Raw genomic sequence first — 26,864 nt, 5'->3', positions numbered from 1 at the left:
TCTCATTCTTTACGAAACAACCTCTTACTGCTTGTAGAGACAGAGTTTGTATAGCGATATGATACCGCCACTGCTTGCCTTCAGTACGTGAATCAAACGCACTGCAATGTACAGGAAACTCCTCGTACCAGTTTTTAATGTCTGTGATTACACGATGTAACCACGACACCCGCTTTAGTCATCGCTGATCACGAATTTCTCATCTGAATCTAGAAATTTTTTTAGATCACATTTCATTTGAATTTTTAAGTGAGAAACGCGTAATGTTCTTTTGACATTCCATCTTGGTACAGGGACATCATTTTATTTTTACTTCAATTTTTATTGTACCTGAGTTTTGGAATGTACTTCACTCCCACCCCTTCTAATAGTAAACTTCCAACCTTTCACGACACAGAGCCGAGGGCGCGTAAGCAGTACTGAGTTACTGAGTATAGTACGTTTCAGAAATATGTTCGCGTTTTCCAGTGACGAAAGAGCTTTCAATATTGAATCATATTTTCGTACGGGTACTGTCGTCCGTTTCCCTATGTCGCATCCCGGTTTCCCCCACCTGCTTCTGTTCGCCCCTTTGTAAAGTCTAGTAGCTGGGCTATCTTAGCTCTTTTCTGAAAACATTAATTTCTGTTAGGAATTGGACGTCTACGTAATATTATTCAAGTGTTTAAAATAACTGAAATAAAAGGGCCTCCTTAAGTAATTAACTGTCACGTGATTTCCCCCCCCCCTTTCTACAACCCTGCGACAAAACCACTTGAACGGACAGTAGATAGCATTTCTGAGTGATTGTATCTTTTCGGATCGGGCAGAAGTGAAGATTGAATTTACAGTACGTAAGGTACTCTTTTATAGAGTAGGTACAGAATTATTTCAACATGAGTTACTAGTACGAAGGACGAAACTGGTAATTGGAATTAGGTACAATAGTCTATAGTGCGATAATATGCACAAAAGAACTGAAGCCTGTATCGAAATGAACGGCCACCATTTTCTAAAATGTGTTTAAATAGCCATATTATAATTATTTTTCAATTTAACTTCATTCTCTATATACTGGGTGTTCAGTTCAAAGTGTGTCATGGCTCGCTGTATGCCGTCATGTGGCTAGCCGATGAGCCTAGAGAATTCAATCTTCCTACACTTCCGCAAAGGTGTATTACCTAGGAGGCAGAGAAGTTGCCTACCAAGTACGGCGTTCATTCTGAAGAGTACGTACCGATGCGTACGATAACGCCGGTAGTGGCAGGAATGTGAACTGTTTGGAAATACGTACTGTCGGGATATGGGGAGAGGGTTAAGACGATTACTTACGCATTTGTTGACATTAACTTCGACGGTCAACATGGACACGGAGTATTTGATTTGTGTTGTGGAATGTTACCGTACGCAACCGATGATAACAAATACCCTGCGTACGACTTGCCTGCGCAAAACACAGTTCGAAAGAGGTTATGGTAGCACACAGACCGTACAGACCGCCATCTGTTGCTACGACGTTCAAGTTATACCGTACACGTTCTCAAGTTCAGATTGAAGAACGCCTTGGATAATAGGCAACTTCTCTGACATATAAGCTGAAACTCGCTTCAAATCGGTGACTCAACAACAGTGACGTCATGACACATTTTGAAATGAACACCCAGTAGTACGCTAATGTGCTGTAACAGTACAGTATACACTGTATAATTAATACTTCCGAATGGATAGCTCAATTCGTGTTTAAAACAGTAAGTGTTAATACAGTACTGTATTTTGATTAAACAAAAACGTAATGAAAATTATCAAACTCAAAATTGCGATATTTCCTAGTTTACATAAATGGATGAACTACTTTTCTTCCCTCCTATACCTAGTAAAGTGATTTGCATTTTACGCCAGTATCATCGAACTCTGTCGTGGAAAGGGTAGCAAACGGTGTTTCCTGTTTCAATCGTTAATAGAAAGGTATAGCCAGGTTAATATTAAAAATGTTAGTAAAAATAAAATGATGTCCCTGTAGATTTTTCAGCGACCTGTGCCTTATTTTACTCACCTTTCAAGTTGGGCTCATCCAGACGCGAGTGCTTGATCTTCTTCTGGAAGGCGTCGCTCCCAGGCTTGCCCTTGCCGAGCAACACGTCTTGCACGATGCAGTCGCCATTCATTGGTGTCAGCATGGCGTCGGGTCCATTCACGATTGCTCTGTCCGATGTGTGCTGCAACATAGAATATTACAACATGAATCTCTGGAAGCGACGACAGCCAAGGTACTTAAGTCGATACTATGATACTATGATAAATAAAGCGCCATTATAATTCTGGTATTAGAGTAACCTAACCTAACGAAATATAGCAAGCAAGCCAAAGAGCTATACCAGGAAAATCGCGAGATCGATATTATAAGGAGCTGTCACTAATGATGAGCAGAAAATCACTGCCCTATTTTATCACGGTGATCGAAAAATCACGATCACATCTGTGATGAAACAGCTCTTTAAACATTGATCACAGTTCGAGGGCTAAACTGCTCACCAGCAGTGTTGCCAACTCAATTCTTAAAAAACCGCTATGAAACAGTGCAGAAAACGCTCAATTGCTATCCTGTCAATGGAAAATGAAATTATTTTGCCGCTGTGAGTGCCAAAAATACCCTCTAAATTCCTATATCAGCAATACAAATTTTATTTCATAAATTTTACCCGCTAAACGAAGACAGAAAAACGCCAGATCTGGCGGGAAAATCGCTGTATTGGCAACACTGCTTACCAGCTGAACAGTTCACGTTCTTTACTCACTGCTGTGCGTATGCTACCTAGTGACAACACTGGGAACAACTACGCCCGCGAACTGTGAGCGTTCGATTTTAACAATACATTCACAGTCTTACTAATAAACTGTGTATAATTTTTATACTAGACTTATGCAGAGTTGAGACAGAAAACGTTACTAATAAACAGTGAATAAGCGATGGATGTATAAACAGGCTGTAACTATACAATGGGAATTGCTTTTCAGTAGTTATATACACGAAACCCCTTGTTTAAGCGTTGTATATAGCGAAAAAATGGCCTCCCCTCTAACAGCTGTTTCATATCGACTGTCATTTTATGATGATGGTTGCCTGATAACCACAGAAGAACAAACCAAAGACCACAGAATAATTAGAATAATATTGCTGTAGCTTGTACTCTTTGACCAAAATGTAGTGTGGTAATCGATTAGAGCCAGTTGTACTATCGATATTAAACACGCCACACTAGAGCGCTCTACCGGATCCAATAGATATTCTATTACCTTTCGTAACGAAGTAATGACGAAACTATGACGTAGCTGTGTAACAGTCATACTGTTATACACGATGTATGTAGTGATTATTAGTAAGGAATTTACACACGACGTATAAACGAGCTACTCATTGTATAAGTATAAGACAGTTAAACGTCTGTATATAGAGTTTTTATCAGTAAGACCGTCAGTGTAGCCAACTCAGTAGATTTCAGGCTGATCCTGGCAGATTTCAATTTCTTAAAGCCTGAAAATATACTATTGTCAGCCGACAGCCGAAAATCTGGCAGGTTTTTACATTGCTTAATTGATACCATTATTTTAAGCAGTGACATTATTAATTGGCTACACTAATCAACCAGTAAAATTAAAATAATAACAAAATTTTACCAAATATGACAATGATTTTAGAAATAACAATGTTTCATTCATCTTCTGAGTGATGTGTGAATTCACACACACACGTACGCACACACACAATGTCAAAATTACTAATTTTCCATTTTTTCCCTCATAATATTTCACTTCCGGAATAGTGGACAACATCAACATCCGGGTAGCCAGACGAAAAATGTTCAGTTTGTCTATAGCATTATATTAAATGAATGAATAAACAAGTAAATAAATAAATAAATAAATAAATAAATAAATAAATAAATAAATAAGTAAATAAATAAATAAGTAAATAAATAAATAAGTAAATAAATAAATAAATACGTAAATAAATAAATAAATAAATAAGTAAATAAATAAATAGATAAGTAAATAAATAAATAAGTAAATAAATAAATAAATAAGTAAATAAATAAATAAATAAATAAATAAATTACTTACAAATGGATTTTAAGGAACCCGAAGGTTCATTGTCGCCCTCACATAAGCCCGCCATCGGTCCCCATCCTGTGCAAGATTAATCCAGTCTCTATCATCATATCCCACCTCCCTCAAATCCATTTTAATATTGTCCTCCCATCTACGTCTCTGCCTATCCAAAGGTCTTTTTCCATCCGGCCTCCCAACTAACACTCTATATGCATTTCTTGATTCGCCCATACGTGCTACATGCCCTGCCCATCTCAAACGTCTGGATTTAATGGTCCTAATTATGTCAGGTGAAGAATACAATGCGTGCAGTTCTGCGTTGTGTAACTTTCTCCATTCTCCTGTAACTTCATCCCGCTTAGCCCCAAATATTTTCCTAAGCACCTTATTCTCAAACACCCTTAACCTATGTTCCTCTCTCAGAGTGAGAGTCCAAGTTTCACAACCATACAGAACAACCGGTAATATAACTGTTTTATAAATTCTAACTTTCAGATTTTTTGACAGCAGACTGGATGATAAAAGCTTCTCAACCGAATAATAACACTCATTTCCCATATTTATTCTGCGTTTAATTTCCTGCCGAGTGTCATTTATATTTGTTACTGTTGCTCCAAGATATTTTAATTTTTCCACCCCTTCGAAGGATAAATCTCCAATTTTTATATTTCCATTTCGTACAATATTCTGGTCACGAGACATAATCATATACTTCGTCTTTTCGGGATTTACTTCCAAACCGATCGCTCTACGTGCTTCAAGTAAAATTTCCGTGTTTTCCCTAATCGTTTGTACAGTAATAATAATAATAATAATAATAATAATAATAATAATAATAATAATAATAATAATAATAATAATAATAATAACAATAATAGGCCTAATAATAACAGCCATTTAATTAAACAATATAACAAACTAGTGCTTATTCTTATCGAGGAAGTAGACGTGACAACGTGACGCTTAGAGTGAAACCTACAGAGCAACAATCGGTCGGCAAAATTATGTTTTAAAAGCACACCGCACGTTATTGTATGATGCCGGCATGTTAAGCTTGAGGCCGGGGTGATAATAAGCAGATCGATCATGTATTGGTTCTTCGCTTGTTGAAATGAAAGTTTACAGTCCATGTGACTTCATTGTCGCAGATATTTAAATACATTTAGTTTTGTTTCTATGAAATCAGAGCCCACTAGCAGCATTGTCCCCACAACAGTTCCATGTTTCATGACCTCATCAATTATTTATTTTATTGTCGCAGGTGTCTACACTAAAGGCGAAGCGTTATTTTCGCTCTGGCTGCTGAAAAGTTAGACTTAACACGACTAGTATGTACGCAGAGCAGCAGCTAACTTCATGTTGAAGCGGCAAATGATCCAACTTAGCCTATACAAAGGACAAGTATTAATTGTCGTCGCAACAATTTCATGCCCTCAACACCAACTAATTATTGGTTTCTCATATAACTCTTATATTTCTTGGAAATCCTTCTTCTTTTTTCATCAGAGAGAAATTTTGAAATTATACAATAAATCGGGCAAAACAAAGAAAGATGTTAATACATGAATTTAAATATGCAACATAAAAATATATATGCATTTAAAATAGGGTGCCCAGATATATTGGAAAAAATACGGGACACTTATCAGTTATCAGTAGGGAACGGAATTTGGAGCAGTAAAAGCTAGTATTGGCATCTACACAGTCATTTGTTTACAACCCTTTATACCAAGTCCTCCCCTCCATGACATACTCGCAGATCTCTGCACGTCAACAACAGGTGAACGGGACAGTTGTCGCATAAGAACTTCAACATACAGGTTTGCAGTTCAGAGTAGTGAAGTGCAGGTACAATGCCGAAAGTGAAACCAACCAACAATACAAAATTGAAAGATTATATTTGTGAAAGCTCCAGATCAAGTGTCAAAATTCAGGAAACAATTCCCTAAATTGTCGCTTCCCCCATGTCCAGTTCTTAAGAGATGGGGGTCATGGTTAGAAGCTTGCAATTATTACGCACATCACCTCCAATCTGCGAAGAAAGAGGTCCAATCTTTCGATCCCGATGACGCGGCTGCGATTCAAATACGCCAGGAACTGCTAAAGGATAGAACAATCGAAAAAGAAGTCATGGATATTAAGTCAAATTTTTTATATTTACCGGATTCCATTATTCGATTAGAAAAGTCAGGAGTAGAACTAGTTGAACAAATAAATATTATGAGGACTATTGTAAATAAACTGAGTGCAGTAGAAGGTGAAGTAGGAAAACGTGTTGGTGAAAAAATGAACAGAGTTTTGATTAAAAATGATGGGTACGGTATTCTTACTCGGATTTCAGATATACTAACAAAAACTTGTCCCAATAACGTCATTCAACATGTGAATTTAATTGACGTATCTTGTTTCCTTCCTTGCAACAGAGCAAAGTTGTATTTTGAAAATTTGAAAACTATATTTACAATTTATTATAACAAGGCAAAGCAGGAATAATTGTTTCATCAACAAAACATAGCATTAATTGAAAATGCCATTTCGTTTGCTTCTATATTTTGTTCAACACTTAATGATACTGTATTAGGCTATCTTGTAAACATTGTAGTATATTGTATATATTGTAAATACTGTAATATACGTTGTATACATATTATCATATATCATGATATTGTAAATAAAGGTTTTAATTTAACACGCTCCTGACAGAAAAACATACATATTCAGAGGCGAGTTCTATACAGAAGACAACTGTCTATCTGGCATCAATATTTCCACTGACACGCGAGGACGCAGAGATTGATATTTAATTATGCATATTTGTATGTTATTTATTGGTGTCTTGTGCGTTGCCAAGAAAAACACATGTAGTTAAAAATGAAATGCAGATTATGTATGTAGGCTGCTATATGTCATTAAACTACGGTATAACAGTTGTTTATTCTGAAATACGTTTACAGCACGTTGCGTGTAAGTTTGTATGAAGTGGACTGTACTCGTCCATGCTCTGTGACGCAGCTCGCTTGACAGTCACTGAGCTACGAATATCTATACTACGTTTCACCATTCTTTATAATACTCCAAATCCCTTTCCCTGGTTATCAGTTATCGTGGATCTCAACCAAAAAGGGACTTTCGAGCAGTCAGTGGACGCAAGCCATTAAGATGAACTGTAATACAACACCTGTACGTACTCTCCCTGGTAGAACTCTTGACTGAACCCGTTGCAGAAGATGCGACGAGCAAGAAACGCTTCCTCACATCTTGGGTTTCTGCCATCATGGAGAATTGCTCCGAATCAACAGACATAATACGGTTCGTTCTCTCATCGCAGCTTCAATCCGTCAGAATGCTTCCTACGAGGTTTATGAGGAGGTTGGTTGCGTCTCTTCTGATGGCTCTACTAGACGGGCTGATATCATCATAATTGATCGGCAGAAGGATAAGGGTGTCATTCTTGATCCCACAATCCGTTTTGAGATGCATGAGCAACAGCCACAAGAGGTGTGTCGTGAAAAACAAGTCATATATGAGCCTTGTTGTCAGCATCTTGGAGCACAATACCACATCACACATTGGACAGTTTTTGGGCTCATGTTCGGTGCCCGTGGCACGATCCCACGAGAAACTTCAAACCAACTTAAACAATATAAAATTTCTGATACAACGATTGATGCCATAGAATCTCACGTGTTAAAATCAACCTTAGCTATAATTAGTAATCATTTGTACCCAACAAAATTTTTATTGTAAATGATTTCCTACGTTTTCTTATCTTAATATTTTTTTCTTTTTCTTTCCAAGTGTCACAAAATTGTTTTGTTTACTTATTATTCTTTATGAATTGATTAGTAGGCCGATCTATCGAACCCTTATTTAGGGCGGCTTTTGTTTCTACAAATTATTATTAGTATGCGCACCTCAAACATGCCATTCTTTCAAAGTGTGTGTGTAGTAACGTTTACTACACAAACAGTTTACTAACTATAGCTCGACCAACTACAAAAAGACCTTCGACTTTTCCAGTACTCACGTGGCCATAGAGAGGGAGATGTCATCACTATACGAGCAGCTCGCTAGGCCGGGTTACACTAGTCGGACTCCAACTGTGATACACGATGACACTGCCCCTTCCTTCAAAACATTTCTTATCAAGCTGACCGAAACTCCCGTAGCTTCCTTGTTGATGTGACAACATTATATTTCTACTTATTTTTTTTTCTCTCTTGTAAGGGGTTAGGTACATTTTAGAGCAGTAAAATTTTGGAAATAATCAACATTTTTTTCCTCCATTACTGTATCTTGTACAATAATGAAAATTGGTATGTGTAAACACTATCCTGCTGTATGAAAAAAAAAATTACGATTTAAAAAAATTATTTACTTTTTTTTTTTTTTTTTTTCAAAATTCATTTCACTGTGCAGTGCTGAAGCGTTTCCCACATAACTCAAAAACCTTCCAACATTCTGTGATGAATTTTTTTTATGTATTCATGCATGTTATATCTACAATATGATGCAAGATCACTTCTCTACCTTTGATAGATTGTCTGATAAAAATAAATTCATTTAAAAGAATGGGAAAGTATCAGCACTTTCTTCAAAACCAAAATAAAAAAAAAATATTATTTATTAAGGAGTATAGTTGAAATAGCATGATATTGTAAACATGAATTTCAGTAATAAAATAAAAGAGAGAGAACATGAAAAAGTTAACAAGTGTATGAATTATAAGGGAAACGCTTCATCACTGCACAGTGAACTGCCACCATTTTGAATTTATAAAAAAATATATAAATCATTTTTTTAAATCGTAAAAATATTTTTTTTTTTAATATAGCAGAAGGACAGTGTTTTACACGTACCAATTTTCGTCATTGTACAAGATACAGTAATGGAGGAAAAAAATGTTGAATATTTCCAAAACTTTTACTGCTGTAAGCTGTACCTAAACCCTTGAATACTTCGCAACGTTATAAATAATTTTACGCGCGTCACTTTTCAAAAGCCTGCCGCGCACATTTAGTTTCCCTTCCATTATTATAAATTACAATGTGTTTTAACTATACACAATACGTTGAAAAGGAATATTAATAATTGATTGAAAAGTGAACGATTGGACGCGGACTCGAGTGCTGTTTCGAATAGTTCAGAACGTACTCGCTGCGAGACGTCGATCAGAGAGCGCATCTACAACACAGCAGATCCCCCACTATGACAACCTGCGCACGAACGAACACTGGTTTGTGGCGCAGGTTTTAATGTCAGTGGTCGGGCTATAACTAAGGGTAGCATATTTGCATGAAGTTTAAGTTTCCTTATGCAAGTTGCCTTCAAATTGTTTTTACTAAGTTATTACAGAAACAGCTACAAAATACACAAAGTTACTCACGTGACAATATTCTTATACAGTACCTGGCCACATTATTATAATCACTCACATTTTTACTATACTTTACATATTACTTCCTCATTTGAACTCTGGTTTCCTTTCTGAAGCAGAATTCACATTACATATTTAATTTTTAAACAATATTAAGTAAAATTATAATTACAACAATATTATTTCAAGAAATATTGATAAATAACCAACCACACCTCATTTTTACAGAAATTTCAGTATTTCGTACGACCTCGTTTGGCTTTAATTAAAGCTTCAATTCTCTTTGGCATGCTTACAATACACTTCTGTATTATTTCCTGGATCCTCTCATTGTGATTCCAAACATGTATCAGCCTTTCAATAAGTCGAACTCTGGTAGTAATAAATTATTTTGCTATCTCTCTTTTAACGAGTTTCCAGTATTTTATAGTTAAATACAAAATTTAGAGTTTTTTATCAGTTTCTTTGACAATTTTCAGGTTTGCTTCTCCTATAAATCAACCTTTTAGTGTTTGATGGACAAAACAATGTTTGTTCGTCGACGAAAGGGAGAAAATTTTGCTTCTGGATACCTGGTTAACACAGTTAAACACCCAATATCAGTCATGATATGGTCTGTGATATCAAGCAAAGGTTCAGGACGACTCTACATTGTTCAGGGAACAATGAAACAAGATCAATATATCCAGGTATTGGAAAACAGGCTTATCCTTCAGCTGAACGAATGGTTCCCAAATGGGGAGAAATATATTTTTATGCAAGATAGTGCACCTTGCCACACTGCTACGAGAGTCAAAACATTTCTGGCTTCCAAAAACATTCCACTTTTGCCATGGCCAGGAAACTCACCGGACTTGAATCCCATTGAGAACGTCTGGGAACTCGTGAAAAGAGAGATAGCAAAAGAATTTATTACTACCAGAGTTCCACTTATTAAAAGGCTGATACATGTTTGGAATCACAATGAGAGGCTCCAGGAAATAATACAGAAGTGTATTGTAAGCATGCCAAAGAGAATTGAAGCTTTAATTAAAGCCAAACGAGGTCGTACGAAATACTGAAATTTCTGTAAAAATGAGGTGTGGTTGGTTATTTATCAATATTTCTTGAATTAATATTGTTATAGTTATAATTTTACTTAATATTGTTTAAAAATTAAATATGTAATGTGAATTCTGCTTCAGAAAGGAAACCAGAGTTCAAATGAGGAAGTAATATGTAAAGTACAGTAAAAATGTGAGTGATTATAATAATGAGGCCAGATACTGTAAATCAATCCGCCTTGGCCTTGCAATATCTCTCTAAAGAATGAATTTCACTTAACAATTGTTTATTTTGAAGAATCATGTCATGAAAAGCAACACAATCCTCACCGAAGAATGGTTTTACAACAAGCATTGATTTTACTGTTTTTACAGACAATTTATTTTTCCGATCAGTCCATAGAGCGTTCATGCGAGAAAATAATCTTCTAACACACGCATTTGTTCCAGGGATATACAAAATTAACTCCACTACCCTCTTAAAATTTGAGAGTTCTCCTTGAGTACTTTTAAAAAGATCCACCCAGACTTCATCTAAACGTTTGGCGTTGCCATCACTCGCTTTGAGAAATTAATAACTCTCAATAATTGTTTCACAATGGTCCATCTAGAGTCACCTGCAATGATGAAGTGCGATGTTTGTAATTTGTAATACAGAATAGACATTGTAACTTTTCCGTTTTTTTCTCAGTTTAGAACTGTAAAATAGGGACGGAAAGCTGTCCCGAAGACTTTTTTCGGGTCAATGAGATGCATTAGCGAAAAACGGGGCGATCCCGTATTTTACGGGACATCTGGGAACCCTTATTTAAAAGGGAAAACCCTCGAAATATGCATTTATTCACAAAAAAAATTGGTTTATGTCGAACGTAAAAACCATGATCGGCGAAGATCCACTTTTACTTTTTCAATATGCCAAATCAATAAAAAAATCCAATTGCATGAAGTTCCGTGATCTAGTCATCAATATTGTGACAACGACGTGAGATTCGAACTCACGACCAGCGTCCCGCGAGAGAGCATATCGCGCGGGCTTCACGGAGCACTGTGGGACGGCGCGCGGCGAAGAGAAGACAGGGGAAAGAGTCCACGCGACGAGGGGAGAGTGCACGCGCAACTGCTGCATGCGGAGTAAGGGGGAATGGACCTTCCCGACTCTTCCAGAAGTGCGTCGAAGTGGAAAAATCGCGAATTCGAAGTCTCTCGGTTATGTTGCTGTGGTTATAAATTACGGACGTGAAGGAGTGTGAGCGTCATTCATGATTAGTTCAGTCAGTAAGCCAGTGAACAGAGCAAGCCTTGTGTACCGGAGTTCGACTCGAGTGTGCGTCCGCAACTGTATCAGCATCCGAAGGCCTGAGTTCGAGTGCAGTGGACCGCAGTTGGAGGGACCTGAGTTCGAGTGCAGTGGACCGCAGTTGGAGGGACCTGAGTTCGAGTACAGTGGACTGTCTCTGAAGGTCTGTGGTTCGAGATACTGTGAACTCGAGTGACTGAGCTAGAAGAACTGTGAACTGAGAATTGATAGTTCTGATTTGTAAATAGTGCTTTGTAAATATTAGTTAAGATTAACAGTTCATTGTTATTCGTAATAGTCCAAGTAAATTGTCATTGTCGTCAGTGGAGTGCTATAACGAATACTGTGTTGAGTGAAAATCCTATTGTTGAGTTGAAATAAATTTACAATATTTCAATATCCAGAAACGCTTGTAATGATTATTAATGACCACATTTCAGCATCATTCCATTTTGGGTCAATGTTCAGCAAAATTCTTTTTTGCATTTTGCAACAAAATGGTAGAGGAGTAGGTGGAAATATGGGCTAGGAGTGGTAATATGAGCTACCTCGTTTTTTACTATATAAGATGTTACCTAGCGAAAAAGCTCTAAAAGTACATCACAAAGACACAAACCAGTTGCCGTTATGGTGTTAATGTGGTGTGTTTTTCATCAATTTCAAAGTTTTTGCAGGTATGTAGTTTCACTTTTATTGAAAGAAATATATTTCGTGTTTAAAATTCAAGCTTGATGTGTTGCACTGATTAAGAATAGCTCTATCACATGGCATAAGAGTAATATTTATTTAGGACAACAATTGCCATACATAATCTTAGAAACCTTCATGAGTCGATGCTGCTAATATATTGTTGTCACGCCAGGAGAAGGCGGCTGAAGTACTTAGACGGGGCGGAGGGGAAACAGTCGCGCATGCGCACCGCGCTGTTCACTGCAATATTCCTGTTCCACAAACATCTACTGCACGTGTCTATGAGTCTTTGCGACTTTGTGAAAATAATAGTGGGGTTTTTATTGTAGTGTTTTATTAGTTTCAACAAGACAATTGTTTTCAGTATACCGCAAATCTTTGTATTGCTTTAGTTATCCTTTGCTTTTCGTGTTAATAGTGTTGATAATAATATAGCTAATAGAATTTATGTTATTGTATACTGTTATTTAGGTTTATAGCAGTTTTTTGTTTGTTGTAAATATGTCGACAAAGAGGAAACAAGGATTGACAATCTATAGCGAAGAAAGGAATATTATTAGAAGTGCAAAATAATTCTGTGCTGAAGAAAAAGAACAACAATGCCTTTGCATTCCTCTTACGAAACCTACAGCAAAGGTAGAAAAGTACTCTAATCTATCCACAAGAACAATACAGCGTATAAGGAATGAAATGAAAGACTGGACAGAAGAAAGTGCGTTGTCGACACCTGAGGAAGAAAAAACGGAAAACTCCAGACTACCGAAACGCAAATGTAGATGACTTTGACGGGAGATTGACAAAAAAAGATATAATTGAGAATTTCTATTTGAAAAAAAAAGAGGGCCATCGGCGTAGCTCAGGAGTTAGCGCGTTTGCCTGCTGATCTGCAGTTGCGCTCGGGAGTGAGTTCGATTCCTGCTTGCGCTGACTACCTGGTTGGAGTTTTTCCGAGGCTTTCCCAAGCGGAAGGCGAATGTCAGGTAATCTATGGCGAATCCTTGGTTTCATTTCGTCAAATACCATCTCGCCATCATCAATCAAGCTAGTGGTTATTACAGTGTCGTTAAATAACAAGTAAAAAAATAGTACCAAGCTGGAACAAACTTCTACCCTTTTACAAGAGAAAATTGATTTGAAATGAAAGACAACATTAAGCCGAATACTGAAGAAAAAGGATTTCAGGTGGAAGAAGTGTGCAGCAAAAAAAATTGAGGAAAACACTGTAAATTAGAATACGTGAAGATATCTAAGCAAATAAGAAAGCTTAGGAAAGTGGAAAAACCGATTTATCTGGACGAGATGCGGATAGATAGGCTACCAACTTAACGTTTCCCAAGTGCTGGCACGATAAAAATGTAACAGGAGTTTTGACTGTCCAGAAGACTCATTGTTGTCCATCGGGATGGGGGCGGTGGGGCTAATGGCTTTGTTGAGAAATTCGAATTAACATATACGGCTGGAACATAAATAGACGTTTATCATGGACAGATCATACTCCAGCAATGTTGAAAAATGTGATAATGATAGTCATAGCGACAACACAGAAGATGCGAAATCTTTTATGTCCGATTCCGTTCCCTTGTAGCCAAGTGGACGAAGTTTTCAGGTCAGAGCGTAGCGTAAAGTTCCCCCGTCCCGCTTATCTACTCCCCGCGCCAACTCGTAGCGCGAAGACAGTAGACTATCGCTATGTGTCATATATGGAATACGTAGCCCATATTACCAGCATATTAACACGTCCCGTATATTCATTATCGTGACTTGCGTTATTTGTTACAGAATATTTCCACTGATGTGACACAGGCATCCTACTTATGCTTCTTTGTTTTTTCCAATTTTATTTTCAAATTTTTGTGGTAGCCCATATTTAGGCCTCACTACCTATAGAGGAACAATTCTTCTTTATTTCAAAAATTAATTATATGCAAATATCTATTGCAACTATTGACCTTTAAGACTGAAAAAATTGTATATGAATAATTACTTTGTATGTCAATAAAGATTTCTAAGTAATATGCAACACCATTTTCCATTATTATGATGAAAACAAAATGGTAGCCCATATTTCCACCTTCTCCTCTACTATAATACGTGTCCCAATACCTGTCGTATTATTAATAGTAGGCTATCGTAAACCTTCTTCCTGCACAATCGCTGTCCATATTCCCTAGTGGAGGGCGTGACCTCTCATCTCTGCGAAATACAAGATGTTTTTCCTCATTCACCTCATAGGTCAATCATTTCGGACATAACAACGCTGCTTACGTGAGCTTCAACAGCAGCTGTAGGGTGAATACAGGCCTACGCTGCACTTCTTGTACTTGGCTCGTCCCTGCATCGATCTCAAATACTGTACGTCAGCGGTAACCAAAACTCGAGTTGCAGACAGCTATGAAGTAAGGAGACGGAGGAAAGGTACCTGGCATGAAAACTACAACCGGTGGTGGTTCCCGTACTAACATCTTGATCAATCAATTTACTACAAAAACGAATAATTAAAATTTGTTTGAAGAAACGTTTCGATTATCCAACTAAATTAATTTATTCTGAATTTAATGTATTTAATATTGAACAAATTTATAAGTATACGCTGTTAAAATTTTATCATAAAAATCGTAATAAGTTTGTATTACAGACACACAATTATGACACAAGACGAAATATTAATTCAACATTAGTAGAACCTAAATGTCTCACATCTGCTGGTCTAAAGCATAGCATAAATTTTGGCCCTCGGTTGTACAATGCTTTAACTAAATTACACCCAGAACTTCTAACATGTAACCCACTAACATATAACAAGAAAATTAGAAACGTGTTAATATCTTCAATTTGATTAAATAAATTTATAGCCTATGTGTATGAATTAATCAACCTATATTATATTTGTATTCTATAATTTTGAAATATATATTAGTCCTACTTTTCACGTGCGATATTATTCTTCTCTAGTGTTAATATTATATTATATAATTCCATTGCCGCTGTAATTATATTTTAGTTCCTATTTTATTTTACTTATTTATTTATATTATTATTATTTTTTATTTTAATATTATATCTGAACTGCGACCGAGCACGAGCGCTGCTCATTCGGTCTCAAATTTTGTTAATACTACTGTATCTTCTTTTTATATTGCTTGTATTATTTTATTTCTATTTCTCTTTGTTTGTTTTGTAATTATATTTCTTTATTCTGTATATTTGAATTTAAATAAATAAATAAATTTAAATAAATAAAAATTTAAATTAAATAAAAAAAAATCCCGCGGATAAAAATCTCAAGCTTTGCTGTATCAGTAATGTCACTGCTGTCATCAAGAGCCAGTGAATAATATACGATTTTTCTTGCTTCTTTTTTCAACCTTCCTCTTAAATATAATCAGGAATTTTCTAAATTCTTCTCTCGATACTTGGTTGAGAAATTCGTAGTTTTTCAAAATTAAAAACTTCTTATGGACAAGTTATTTAAGCTATTTTAATAATTACTCTTTTGAGAAATTCTGTTCTATTAAAAGTCTAGAGCACGACGTATTTCGAACCCCATTAGGTAGCTGATTTCCTTACATTTATTTATCTCATCTTTCTCTTCCTGGCTATGATTTAAGACATGTCAATTCGTGGTTTTTAACAGTTCGTTGGCACATAGTATTGAATCAGTTTTTCTACAATATTATTATTAAATGAATAACTACTAAATAGTTATCCTCATCTAAAGATTAAGAAGATTAAAATCGAGATAAAAACTAATAATTTTATCCTTCTAGGGAGAAGATCTAAAAATATCAATATTCATGCACGTACAGAAGAATATAGAAACACATAATTAGTGGTCAATAATAATAATAATAATAGTAATGATAATAATAATAATAATAATAATAATAATAATAATAATAATAATAATAATAATACATTATTCAGCGTGGCAATTAATGTTTCTATATACTCCTAAGCGAACCGTTGAGCAAAGTAAACATATTACATTTTGTCCGACAGAACAACAAAAAAAGTTCTCCTTCTCATTCTTTACGAAACCACCTCTTACTGCTTGTAGAGACAGAGTTTGTAGAACGACATGATACCGCTACTGCTTACCTTCTGTACGTGAATGAAACACACAGCAATGTATAGGAAACTCCTAATAATAATAATAATAATAATAATAATAATAATAATAATAATAATAATAATAATAATAATAATAATAATAATAATAATTTATTTAATCTGACAGGATTAAGGCCATAAGGCCTTCTCTTCCATCCTACCAGATAGCACATATAAATACAAAAAAGAAATACAAACACTGATGAAAATTATACAAATTAAGTTAAAGCCCTATAGAGGGTCAACAGAGTCAAAAGTACATTATAGAGCTCTCATCAAGCTAATACAACGAAAAGAAAGAAAACAGAGATAGCAATGATGATATTGATAACTGACAATAATAATAATAATAATAATAATAATAATAATAGTAGTAGTAGTAATAGTAGTAGTAGTAGTAGTAGTAGTAGTAGTAGTAGTAGTAGTAGTAGTAGTAGTAGTAATAATAATAATAATAATAATAATAATAATAATAATAATAATAATAATAATAAATACATTACATATTAATTTTCAATTTTACAACAGCATAGTTACAATATTTACTATATGTCATGGGTTAAGGTGAAGTTGCGCAACCTGACATGTGTTCAACAAACAATTCCACGAACTAGAATGTGATTTTTTAATTTAAATTTGAATTTTGATATTGCCCGACAGTCTCTGACGTGGTCAGGGAGAGAATTCCAGAGGCGTGGAATAGATATGCTGAAAGATGATGAGTAGAAGTATGTTCTGTGCAGAGGAATAGAGAGAAGGTACATGTTCCGGGTTCGAGGTAGTGACAGGTAAACAAAACGAGATGCTAGGTAAGAGGGTGTGGAGGTGTGGATGATTTTAAATAGTAATAAGAGAGAGTTGAAGAATCTTCTTTCTTTAAGTGGACTCCAAGACAACAATTCTATTGACGGTGTTACATGATCGAATTTTCTAATGTTACAAACGAAACGAACGCAGATATTGTGAACACGCTGTAGTCTATGTACCCCTCGTACCCGTTTGAATGTCTGTGATTACACGATGTGATCACGACACCCGCTTTGGTCACCCCTGCTGTACGGTCTCAGAAATCATACGTAGGTTACATGAAGCGTACCAACCGTACGAACTACAAACGTGTTTAACCACCCAAACGTTTCGTTGCAGATTTATCTACAAAATAAATGTAGGGCTACTCTTATAGTGAACGAGCAATTGTGTCACAGTCAACATTTGGGAAAAAGGTGAAAGATTTGGACTTAATTGCAAAATGTTGAAATATGTGTGTGCGATACATAGAATGATCCAACATGAACTGCAGCTTGGTGCAAATTATACTTGCTAATTTGTAATTTCAATAAATACGAACAATAAAGTTGAAGGTAGTAGATTAATAATAATCTATTTTACTACTACTTAGGCCTACTACTTGTCATGCTCCGTGAATGTACCAGTTTGTACAAGGTATTTCAAATAAGCGGACTTTTTTATTTTCCTGAGAAAAAAAATTTTCCTTTTGATGTTGCCAACATTTATTGACTGTCATTTGTTTAACAATACTATAGAGGATTTCACGTTAAGAAAAAAGCATTGAGCATATGGGGCTATTCCATCAAGTAATCAGTTGCCATAGAAACGCCTACCTACCACATAGCCTGTACAATGTATTAGGCAAGGCCCACAAAACCAATTATAGCTATTATATTTTATAGCAATTTGCAGAAGAAACGTTTGACAGTCATCTTTTTAACAATACTACGCTAGAAACATGGATCGCTGGAATGGATCTCAACGAGCAATAGCGGTTAAAGCTTTTTATAAAAATGGTGATAATGCAGCAGCTGCTCGAAGGAAATATCGGCGTTATTTTAATATCGGAAGAAATGGTCCTTTTCCCCGGTAACATGTCAAGTATGCCAACATGGTAAACACATTCTTCGTACGGGAACTTACTAGATTCCCTATACAGAGACCATATTGGTTACAGCAAGATGGGGCTACGTCGCATTGAGAGAATTTCTATGCAAGCACTGCGCCGAATTTTCCACAACCGCGTCATCTCCTGGAATGGTGACATTGATTGGCCCCCCAGGTCTCCTGACTTAACTGCGTGTGATTATTACCTGTAGGGGCACCTGAAAAGCAAAGTCGGCCACACAACATTGAAGAGCTCAAGAATAATATCCCTGTTGGAATCGAATCCGTCCCTATTGCGATGTTGGAACGTGTCCCAGGTTCTCTGAGTGTGAACATCGTCAAGGTCGTCACCTACCGGACATGATTTTCAAAACTTGAATGTGATCGATGTTGATACACAAAGACAATATGTAATGCTACAATTGTTGTATTTTTATTTTCTGTCTTATTATGCAATTTGTTAACTTTGCTGTATTTAGAAAAGTCCAATTTATTTGAGACACCTTGTAGGGTAAAGATGCCTAATGCCATGATACCCCTAATCCCGTGATACTTTTTTTAAACTGAATGTCAGTCGAAGCTTCGACGTTCGATCATAGCTCCAGACATCTTTCTGGAAAGAGTGCATCTTTCACCTACTTTTGAGACATCTGTGAACTTTCAAGCAAGATACCCAATCCCGTGACAGTCAGTAAAAAAAACGTATCACGGAATTAGGGGTATCACGGCAATAGGCAACTTTACCCTATATACTGGGTGTTCAGTTCAAAGTGTGTCATGGCTCGCTGTATACCGTCATGTGGCTAGCTGATGAGCCTAGAGATTTCAATCTTCCTACACTTCCTATAACCTATGAGGCAGAGAAGTTGCCCCGCAAGTACGGCGTTCATTCTGAAGAGTACGTACCGATACGTACGGTAACGCCGGTAGTGGCAGGAATGTGAACTGTTTGGAAATACGTACTGTCGGGATATGGGGAGAGGGTTAAGACGATTACTTACGCATTTGTTTACATTAACTTCGACGGTCAACATGGACACGGAGCATTTGATTTGTGTTGTGGAATGTTACCGTACGCAACCGATGATAACAAATACCCTGCGTACGACTTGCCCGCGCAAAACACAGTTCGAAAGAGGTTATGGTAGCACACAGACCGTACAGACCGCCATCTGTTGCTACGACGTTCAAGTTATACCGTATACGTTCTCAAGTTCAGATTGAAGAACGCCTTAAATAATAAGCAAATTGATAAGCAACTTCTCTGACATATAAGCTGAAACTCGCTTCAAATCGGTGACCCAACAACAGTGACGTCATGACACACTTTGAAATGAACACCCAGTAGTATTACGTAAGCAATGAGAAATTCACACATCTTAATCGGACAGTACCCTGACCCTTACAACCAGGGTTGTTGTAATTTAACCCGACCCAAAAAAAAACCATGGGTTTTTTTTAAAAAAACCCTTCAATAAAACCTGACACAAAACCCAAAAAAACCCATATATTTATTTCTCGTAATTTAATCAACATACAAAATATTACAAAAAGGTGCATCATATTTATTTACTATAACAATTTGTCAGCAGAAGTTATTAATTAGGTAATGCTTCATTATAAAGAAAAAATTACTTTCATCAACACGGTGTTTTATTGTAGAATGGTATTAATATTAACTACATCACAATTCAGTCCTTCTTAACATGCAGAAATCTGTAGATCTTCACTAATTTCTCAGCTTTTTCCTCTCCTAACTTATTTCTTAACTTTGACCAAACAAGCCCATAGGTGGAGAAGATTCTCTCGATGGATGCATTGCTGGCAGGGCAAGAAATTAAACTTTTCACAAAGCTAATAAATCCTGTTGGCAAGTTCCCCTTTTTTGTTGTTTTCAATTCCATTATTTTCCACCATTTTTTGGACTGAACTGTTGTACAACTGCGTCAGAAAACATAGTAGCAGGAAAATAATCGGAATCAGCAATCCTAAAAGACATAACACTTGTCACCCACTCTGGATGAATCTCTGTGAGCCAATTTTCTGCACTTTCCTCTTGGTCTGCAGTTATTCTTGCCCCTCTGAATCTTGGATCTAACATATCAGCAAGATAGTGGAAGGGCAGGCTGCCAAGTTAAAAATATTTAATAATAATTTACCAATCTTTGCTTATTTAATTTACCAGTTTTTGCTCATGAAGTAGTTCTTCGAATATGTTGGTGTTCTGAATCACTTAGTCACGAAATTGAACTATTTAATACCCATTAGAGAAAAACCCAATAAAACCCATAAAAACCCAAAGAAACCCATAAAAACCCAGTAAAATCCACTGGGTTGGGTCTTTTTTTAAATACCCGGGTTTTTCTCAACCCTGCTTACAACCACCCTTGAAAACCAAGTTTCAATCCATAAACAAACGTAAGTGTAAGATTCACTAGCACGCTGTGTGAAGGATCGACCCCCATTACGCGACCCCTGCCGATCTGAAGACAAACCCTACTCAAGACATAAAATCAATGCTGTGGCTTCCATCAAGTGGAGTTGTGTTGCAGCGCGTCTTACATACGTATTTGTGCATTTATTATGCAGATTGAAGTCCGATCATGCGAGAAATGTTTAAATGAAGTTTCAGAATTTGTATTTCAATATTAATGGAAAAAAATACAAGATGACAAGCTGTTCAATGCAAAGTATAGCGACGCCAGTCTGCTAGAGTCTTTATTTCTTTGATACGCAATAAGTGAGCGGGGAAAGTTCAGGACGACCTGTAGACGACAGCAATAACTTAATATTACGGCATGTCAACAAGAACTGATTCAAGAGTTTAATAATAATTCTACAGGGACATCATTTTATTTTTACTAACATTTTTAATATTAACTTGCCTATACCTCTGGATCAAAGGCGTTTGCTACCCCCTTCCACGACTGGAGTTCGATGATACTGGCGTAATATACAAACAAATCACTTTATTAGGTATAGGAGGGAAGAAAAGTACAGGGATATCATTTTATTTTTACTTCAATTTTTATTGTACCTGAGTTTTTGAATGTACTTCACTCCCACCCCTTCTACTAATGAAGTTCCAACTCCACACAGAACCAAGACCGCAGATAGTAAGCACTACTGAGTTACTGAGTATAGTACGTTCCAGAAATATGTTCGCGTTTTCCAGTGACGAAAGAGCTTTCAATATTGAATCATATTTTCGCACAGATACTGTCCGTTTGCCTACGTTGCATCCCGATTTCCCCCACTTGCTTCTGCTCGCCCCTCTCTAAAAGCTGGGCTGTCTTAGCTCTTTTCTGAAAACATTAATTTCTCTTAGGAATTGGACGTTTACGTAATATTATACAGCTGTTTAATTTAACTTAAATAAAAGGGCCTCGTTAAGTAATTAACTGTCACGTGATTTCCTCCCTTTCTACAATCCTGCGGCATAACCACTTGGACGGACAGTAGATAGCATGTCTGAGTAATTTTATATTTTCGGGTCGGGCAGAAGTGAAGATTGAATTTACAGTACGTAGAGTAGGTACAGAATTATTTCAACATGAGTTACTAGTACGAAGGACGAAACTGGCAATTGGAATTAGATGCAATAGTCTATAGTGCGATAATATGCACATTAGAACTGAACCCTGTATCGAAATGAACGGCCACCATTTTCAAAATTGTGTTTAAATATTCATATTATGATTATTTTTCAATTTAACTTCTTTCTCTATATTGTACGCTAATGTGCTGTAGACAGTATAATATACACTGCATAATGAATACGCCCGCATGGATAACTCACTTCGTGAGTAAAAACACTTATTCTTAATACAGTACTGTACTTTGATTAAAGAAAAACCTAATGAAAATTATCAAACTCAAAATCGCGATATTTCCTAGTTTACGTAAATGGACGAACTACTTTTCTTCCTTCCTATACCTAGTAGAGTGATTTGTGTTTTACGCCAGTATCATCGAACTCCAGTCTTGGAGGGGGGAGCAAGCGTTGTTTCCGGTTCTCTAAAGGTATAGACAGGTTAATATTAAAAATGTTAGTAAAAATAAAATGATGTCCCTGTAGTTCATCCATTTACGTAAACTAGGAAATATTGCGCTTTTAATTTTGATCATTTTCATTAGGTTTTTGTTTAATCAAAATACAATATAGCATTAACAATAAGTGTTTTTACTCACGAACTGAACTGTCCATGTGGACGTATTCATTATGCAGTGTACATTATACTATCTACAGCACATTAGCGTACAATATAGAGAATGAAGTTAAATTGAAAAATAACCATAATATGGATATTTAAACACATTTTTAAAAATGTGTGGCCGTTCATTTCGATATAGGCTTCAGTTTTAATGTGCATATTATCGCACTATAGATTATGGTAGCTAATTCCAATTACCAGTTTCGTCTTTCGTACTAGTAACTCATGTTGAAATAATTCTGTACCTACTCTACAAAAGAGTACCTTACGCACTGTAAATTCAATTTTCACTTCTGCCCGATCCGAAAAGATAAAATTACTCAGACATGCTATCTACTGTCCGTCCAAGTGGTTATGTCGTAGGGTCGTAGAAAGGGAGGAAATCACGTGACAGTTAATTACTTAACGAGGCCCTTTCATTTAAGTTATTTTAAACAGTTGTATAATATTACGTAGACGTCCAATTCCTAACAGAAATTAATGTTCTCAGAAAAGAGCTAAGACAGCCCAACCACTATCTGGCGAATAAAACTGGTGGGGGAAACCGGGATACGACGTAGGCAAATGGACGACAGTACCTGTGCGAAAATTATTCAATATTGAAAGTTTTTTCGTCACTGGAAAACGCGAACATATTTTTGGAACGTACTGTTTACTATGACCGTAAGGCTACTATGACTGTATATGCGGTCTTGGATCTGTGTGCAGGACTTCATTAGTAGAAGGGGTGGGAGTGAAGTGCATTCAAAAACTCAGGTACAATAAAATTGAAGTAAAAATAAAATGATGTCCCTGTTTATGTATCACAATAAGATTTACTAAGGATTATTATTTATTGGTCCTACAGAATGTATCTGTTATGGTAACAATTAATATTAGAGGAGAAAAATTCATTCCGGCGCCGGGGATCGAATCCGGCTACGTACCAAGCGCTCTCACCACTGAGCTACGCCGAAGTCTAATCCACATCACTTGGATCGAACTCCTCTCCTCCAGTGTTGATCTCTTTGTGGCCTGACTCCAAGTTGGGCACATATGCTGACATTTTATTAAGTCAATCCTTAGTAAATTCTTCTACCAAGAGTGCATACTTCTGTACAGATTTCTGTGCATATTACTGTGGAATCCCGGCCACCAAGTCACTCAAATGAGTGGACTCCTTGTATAATGGCAATTGACTTAATAAAATGTCAACGTATGTGACCAACTTGGAGTCAGACCACAAAGGGAAAAACACTGGAGGAGAAGAGTTCGATCCAGTGCTGTGGATTGGACTTCGGCGTAGCTCAATGGTGAGAGCGCTTGGTACGTAGAATCAAGGACCCGGGTTCGATCCCCGGCGCCGGAGTGAATTTTTCTCCTCTAATATTAACAATAGGATTTGCCTGAATGCCTTCTTTGTGGATGATTTCTCTAGATCTATTGAACGGATATTGTTCAACTTCAGTGATTATAGTAGTAGTAGTAGTAGTAGTAGTAGTAGTAGTAGTAGTAGTAGTAGTAGTAGTAGTACAAGTAGCAGCAGCAGCAGCAGCAGCAGTAGTAGTAGTAGTAGTAGTAGTAGTAGTAGTAGTAGTATAGTCGGACCATCGGATCTGTGCCCCCGTAAGATATGCGAACTGAACCCTAATTCCTTCTCAGCCTCGGTAATTCATTTCTCTCCCTGCATTCCTATCTCTCTCTTTTCTATCTCTCTCCCTTTCTGTCCCCCACTACTCACAATTTTGGCCTTCTTGCGGGACAGTTTACAATATTTGCACTTGCAGTCCAGTGTTGTCAACTCAACATGAATACTGTAGCACGGAGTGGCGAAAGAAATATTATTAAGCAAGTACGTAATAGCATTTTGCGATGAAGAGAAACAAACAGGTCAATATCTGTTTCCTATAAATCAGGCAACGAAAAGAGCAACTGATATCACAGGTGAGGCTTATTTTATTTCAATTGATTACGTATTAAAATTACTTACTTAACTAATACTAATAATACAACATTTTAATAATAATAATAATAATAATAATAATAATAATAATAATAATAATAATGATTTATTTAACCTGGCAGAGTTAAGGCCATACGGCCTTCTCTAACACTCAACCAGGAGTAAAAACTGCGTTATAGAAACACTACAAATTTACAAAGTACACACAAAACTGAATAAGATAATAATAATAAAATGTAAACAACAAGTAAGAAGAAATCAGACATAATATATAACATACAGAAAGAAAGAAAAAAGCATAATAAAATGTGAACAGCAGGTCAAAAATAAATGAGGCCTACAAAGTATAAAAAAATAAGAATTATTGATAATAATAATAAAATAATAATAATAATAATAATAATAATAATAAATAAGAATAGTAATGATAATAATGATAATAATAATATTAATAATAATAATAATAATAATAATAATAATAATAATAAATAAAATAATAATAACAGGCCTAATAGTAATAATAATACTAATAGTAGTAATACAATAGTGCAGTACAAAGCATACAATGAATACAATATTTTTAAGTATACACAGTAAGGAAAATTATGTTTATATGTAGCTCAACTTATCACATTAGAGATATACCATTATCGGAAAATATGAGAACAAAAATATAAAATAAGTTAAATATCACTAGAACATTAAAAAAAATGTGAATACGTGGAAACATGCAATACAACACTTGTCATAATAGTAAGTTAGTTTGGCAACTCGTCATAAGATAATTTTCTAACTTGGATTTGAAAGATTTCAATGTTCGGCAGCCCTTGACTTCAGGCGGCAGAGAGTTCCAGTGACGAGAGGTAGCAACAGTGAAAGATGAGGAATACAGAGATGATGTGTGAAGTGGAATTTCTAGCGTGTTATCGCGTTGTGATCGACTATTAATATTATGATAGCGAGAGAGAGTATGAAAACGAGCGAATAAATAATAGGGGGATGAAGTGTGCATAATTCGATATAGGAGAGAAAGTGAGTGCAGATTTCTCCTCTCATGTAACCTAAGCCATGATAACTTCTCGAAAGAAGGTGAGATATGATCATAGTATCGAACATTACAAATGAAGCGGACGCACGCGTTATGAACACGCTGTAGTTTCTGGGCGGAATCAATCCTGAGATCACTGAACAAAACGTCGCAATAATCGAAATGAGGTAGAATGAGTGTCTGTACCAGCGTCTGTTTTAATTTAGATGGATAATGATACAATCTTTTTAGTGAATGGAGAATAGAGAATGCCTTCTTACATGTATATTTAATATGCGTATCCCAACTAAGATTAGATTCGAAATGCACTCCGAGATTTTTTACGGTAGAGCTAAACGGGATGATTGTTTTATCCAGTTTCACAGGTGGAATATTCAGGTCGTTGACTTCAGGAATTAATCTACGGTTCGCGAACAGAATAGCCTGTGATTTACATGCGTTTAGGTTAAGCCCAAATTGTTGAGACCAGGAAGAGATGGAATCAAGATCTTCATTAAGACTATTAATGCTATCATTTAGTGCATCAGGACGCGCTGAAATATATAATTGAACGTCGTCTGCATATATTTGATATCTGCAGTGCTTAAATGATTTAGAAATTCCATTTATATAAATAGAGAAGAGCAAGGGGCCTCATACTGATCCCTGAGGAACTCCTGTATCTACAGTACGCCAGGATGAGAAACGATTATTAGATATGACACGCTGCTGGCGGCCAGTAAGGTAGGAGTACATCCAGGTGATAGCACTATCAGAAAGGTGTAGCGTTTGTAGTTTAGTCAATAGTAGATCGAAGTCAACAGAATCAAAGGCTTTGCTATAGTCCAATAAAACTAGTACAGTAGTCTGTCGTTTATCCATGGCTGCGCGTATGTCCTCAGTAACATTCAACAAAGCAGTAGAAGTGCTATGGCCATTTCTGAATCCTGATTGTAAAGGGTCTAAAAGATTAAATTCTATTAGGTAGTCTGACAACTGCTTATGAATGATGCGTTCCAGGGCTTTGGATAAAACGGGAAGAATGGAGATTGGCCTATAACGGGAAGAATGGAGATTGGCCTATATTTATATAGACAGGTCAGAACTCTTAATAAAGAAAATCAGGAGAGAGGGAGTCTGTGCAGGAGTTGAAAAGCTAGAATCACCAGGGAAGAACCTACC

The 26,864-nt window shown here is 36.2% G+C and overlaps 1 protein-coding gene across 5 annotated transcripts in view; it reads right to left on the bottom strand.

Annotated features, from left to right (window-relative positions):
• LOC138711203 (acyl-CoA synthetase short-chain family member 3, mitochondrial) overlaps positions 1-26,864 on the bottom strand; it is a 330,810-nt gene that overhangs the window by 79,592 nt on the left and 224,354 nt on the right. For all 5 annotated transcript variants that reach the window (XM_069842584.1, XM_069842585.1, XM_069842587.1 and 2 more), the window contains exon 2: positions 2,033-2,195. In XM_069842584.1, the coding sequence (XP_069698685.1) occupies positions 2,033-2,195 (163 nt within the window). The remainder of the gene's footprint in view (positions 1-2,032; positions 2,196-26,864) is intronic.

The sequence above is a fragment of the Periplaneta americana genome, chromosome 12 (assembly GCF_040183065.1).
Source record: "Periplaneta americana isolate PAMFEO1 chromosome 12, P.americana_PAMFEO1_priV1, whole genome shotgun sequence".
NCBI classification, from domain to species: Eukaryota; Metazoa; Arthropoda; class Insecta; order Blattodea; family Blattidae; genus Periplaneta; species Periplaneta americana.
This window is presented reverse-complemented; position numbering and strand designations above follow the sequence as displayed.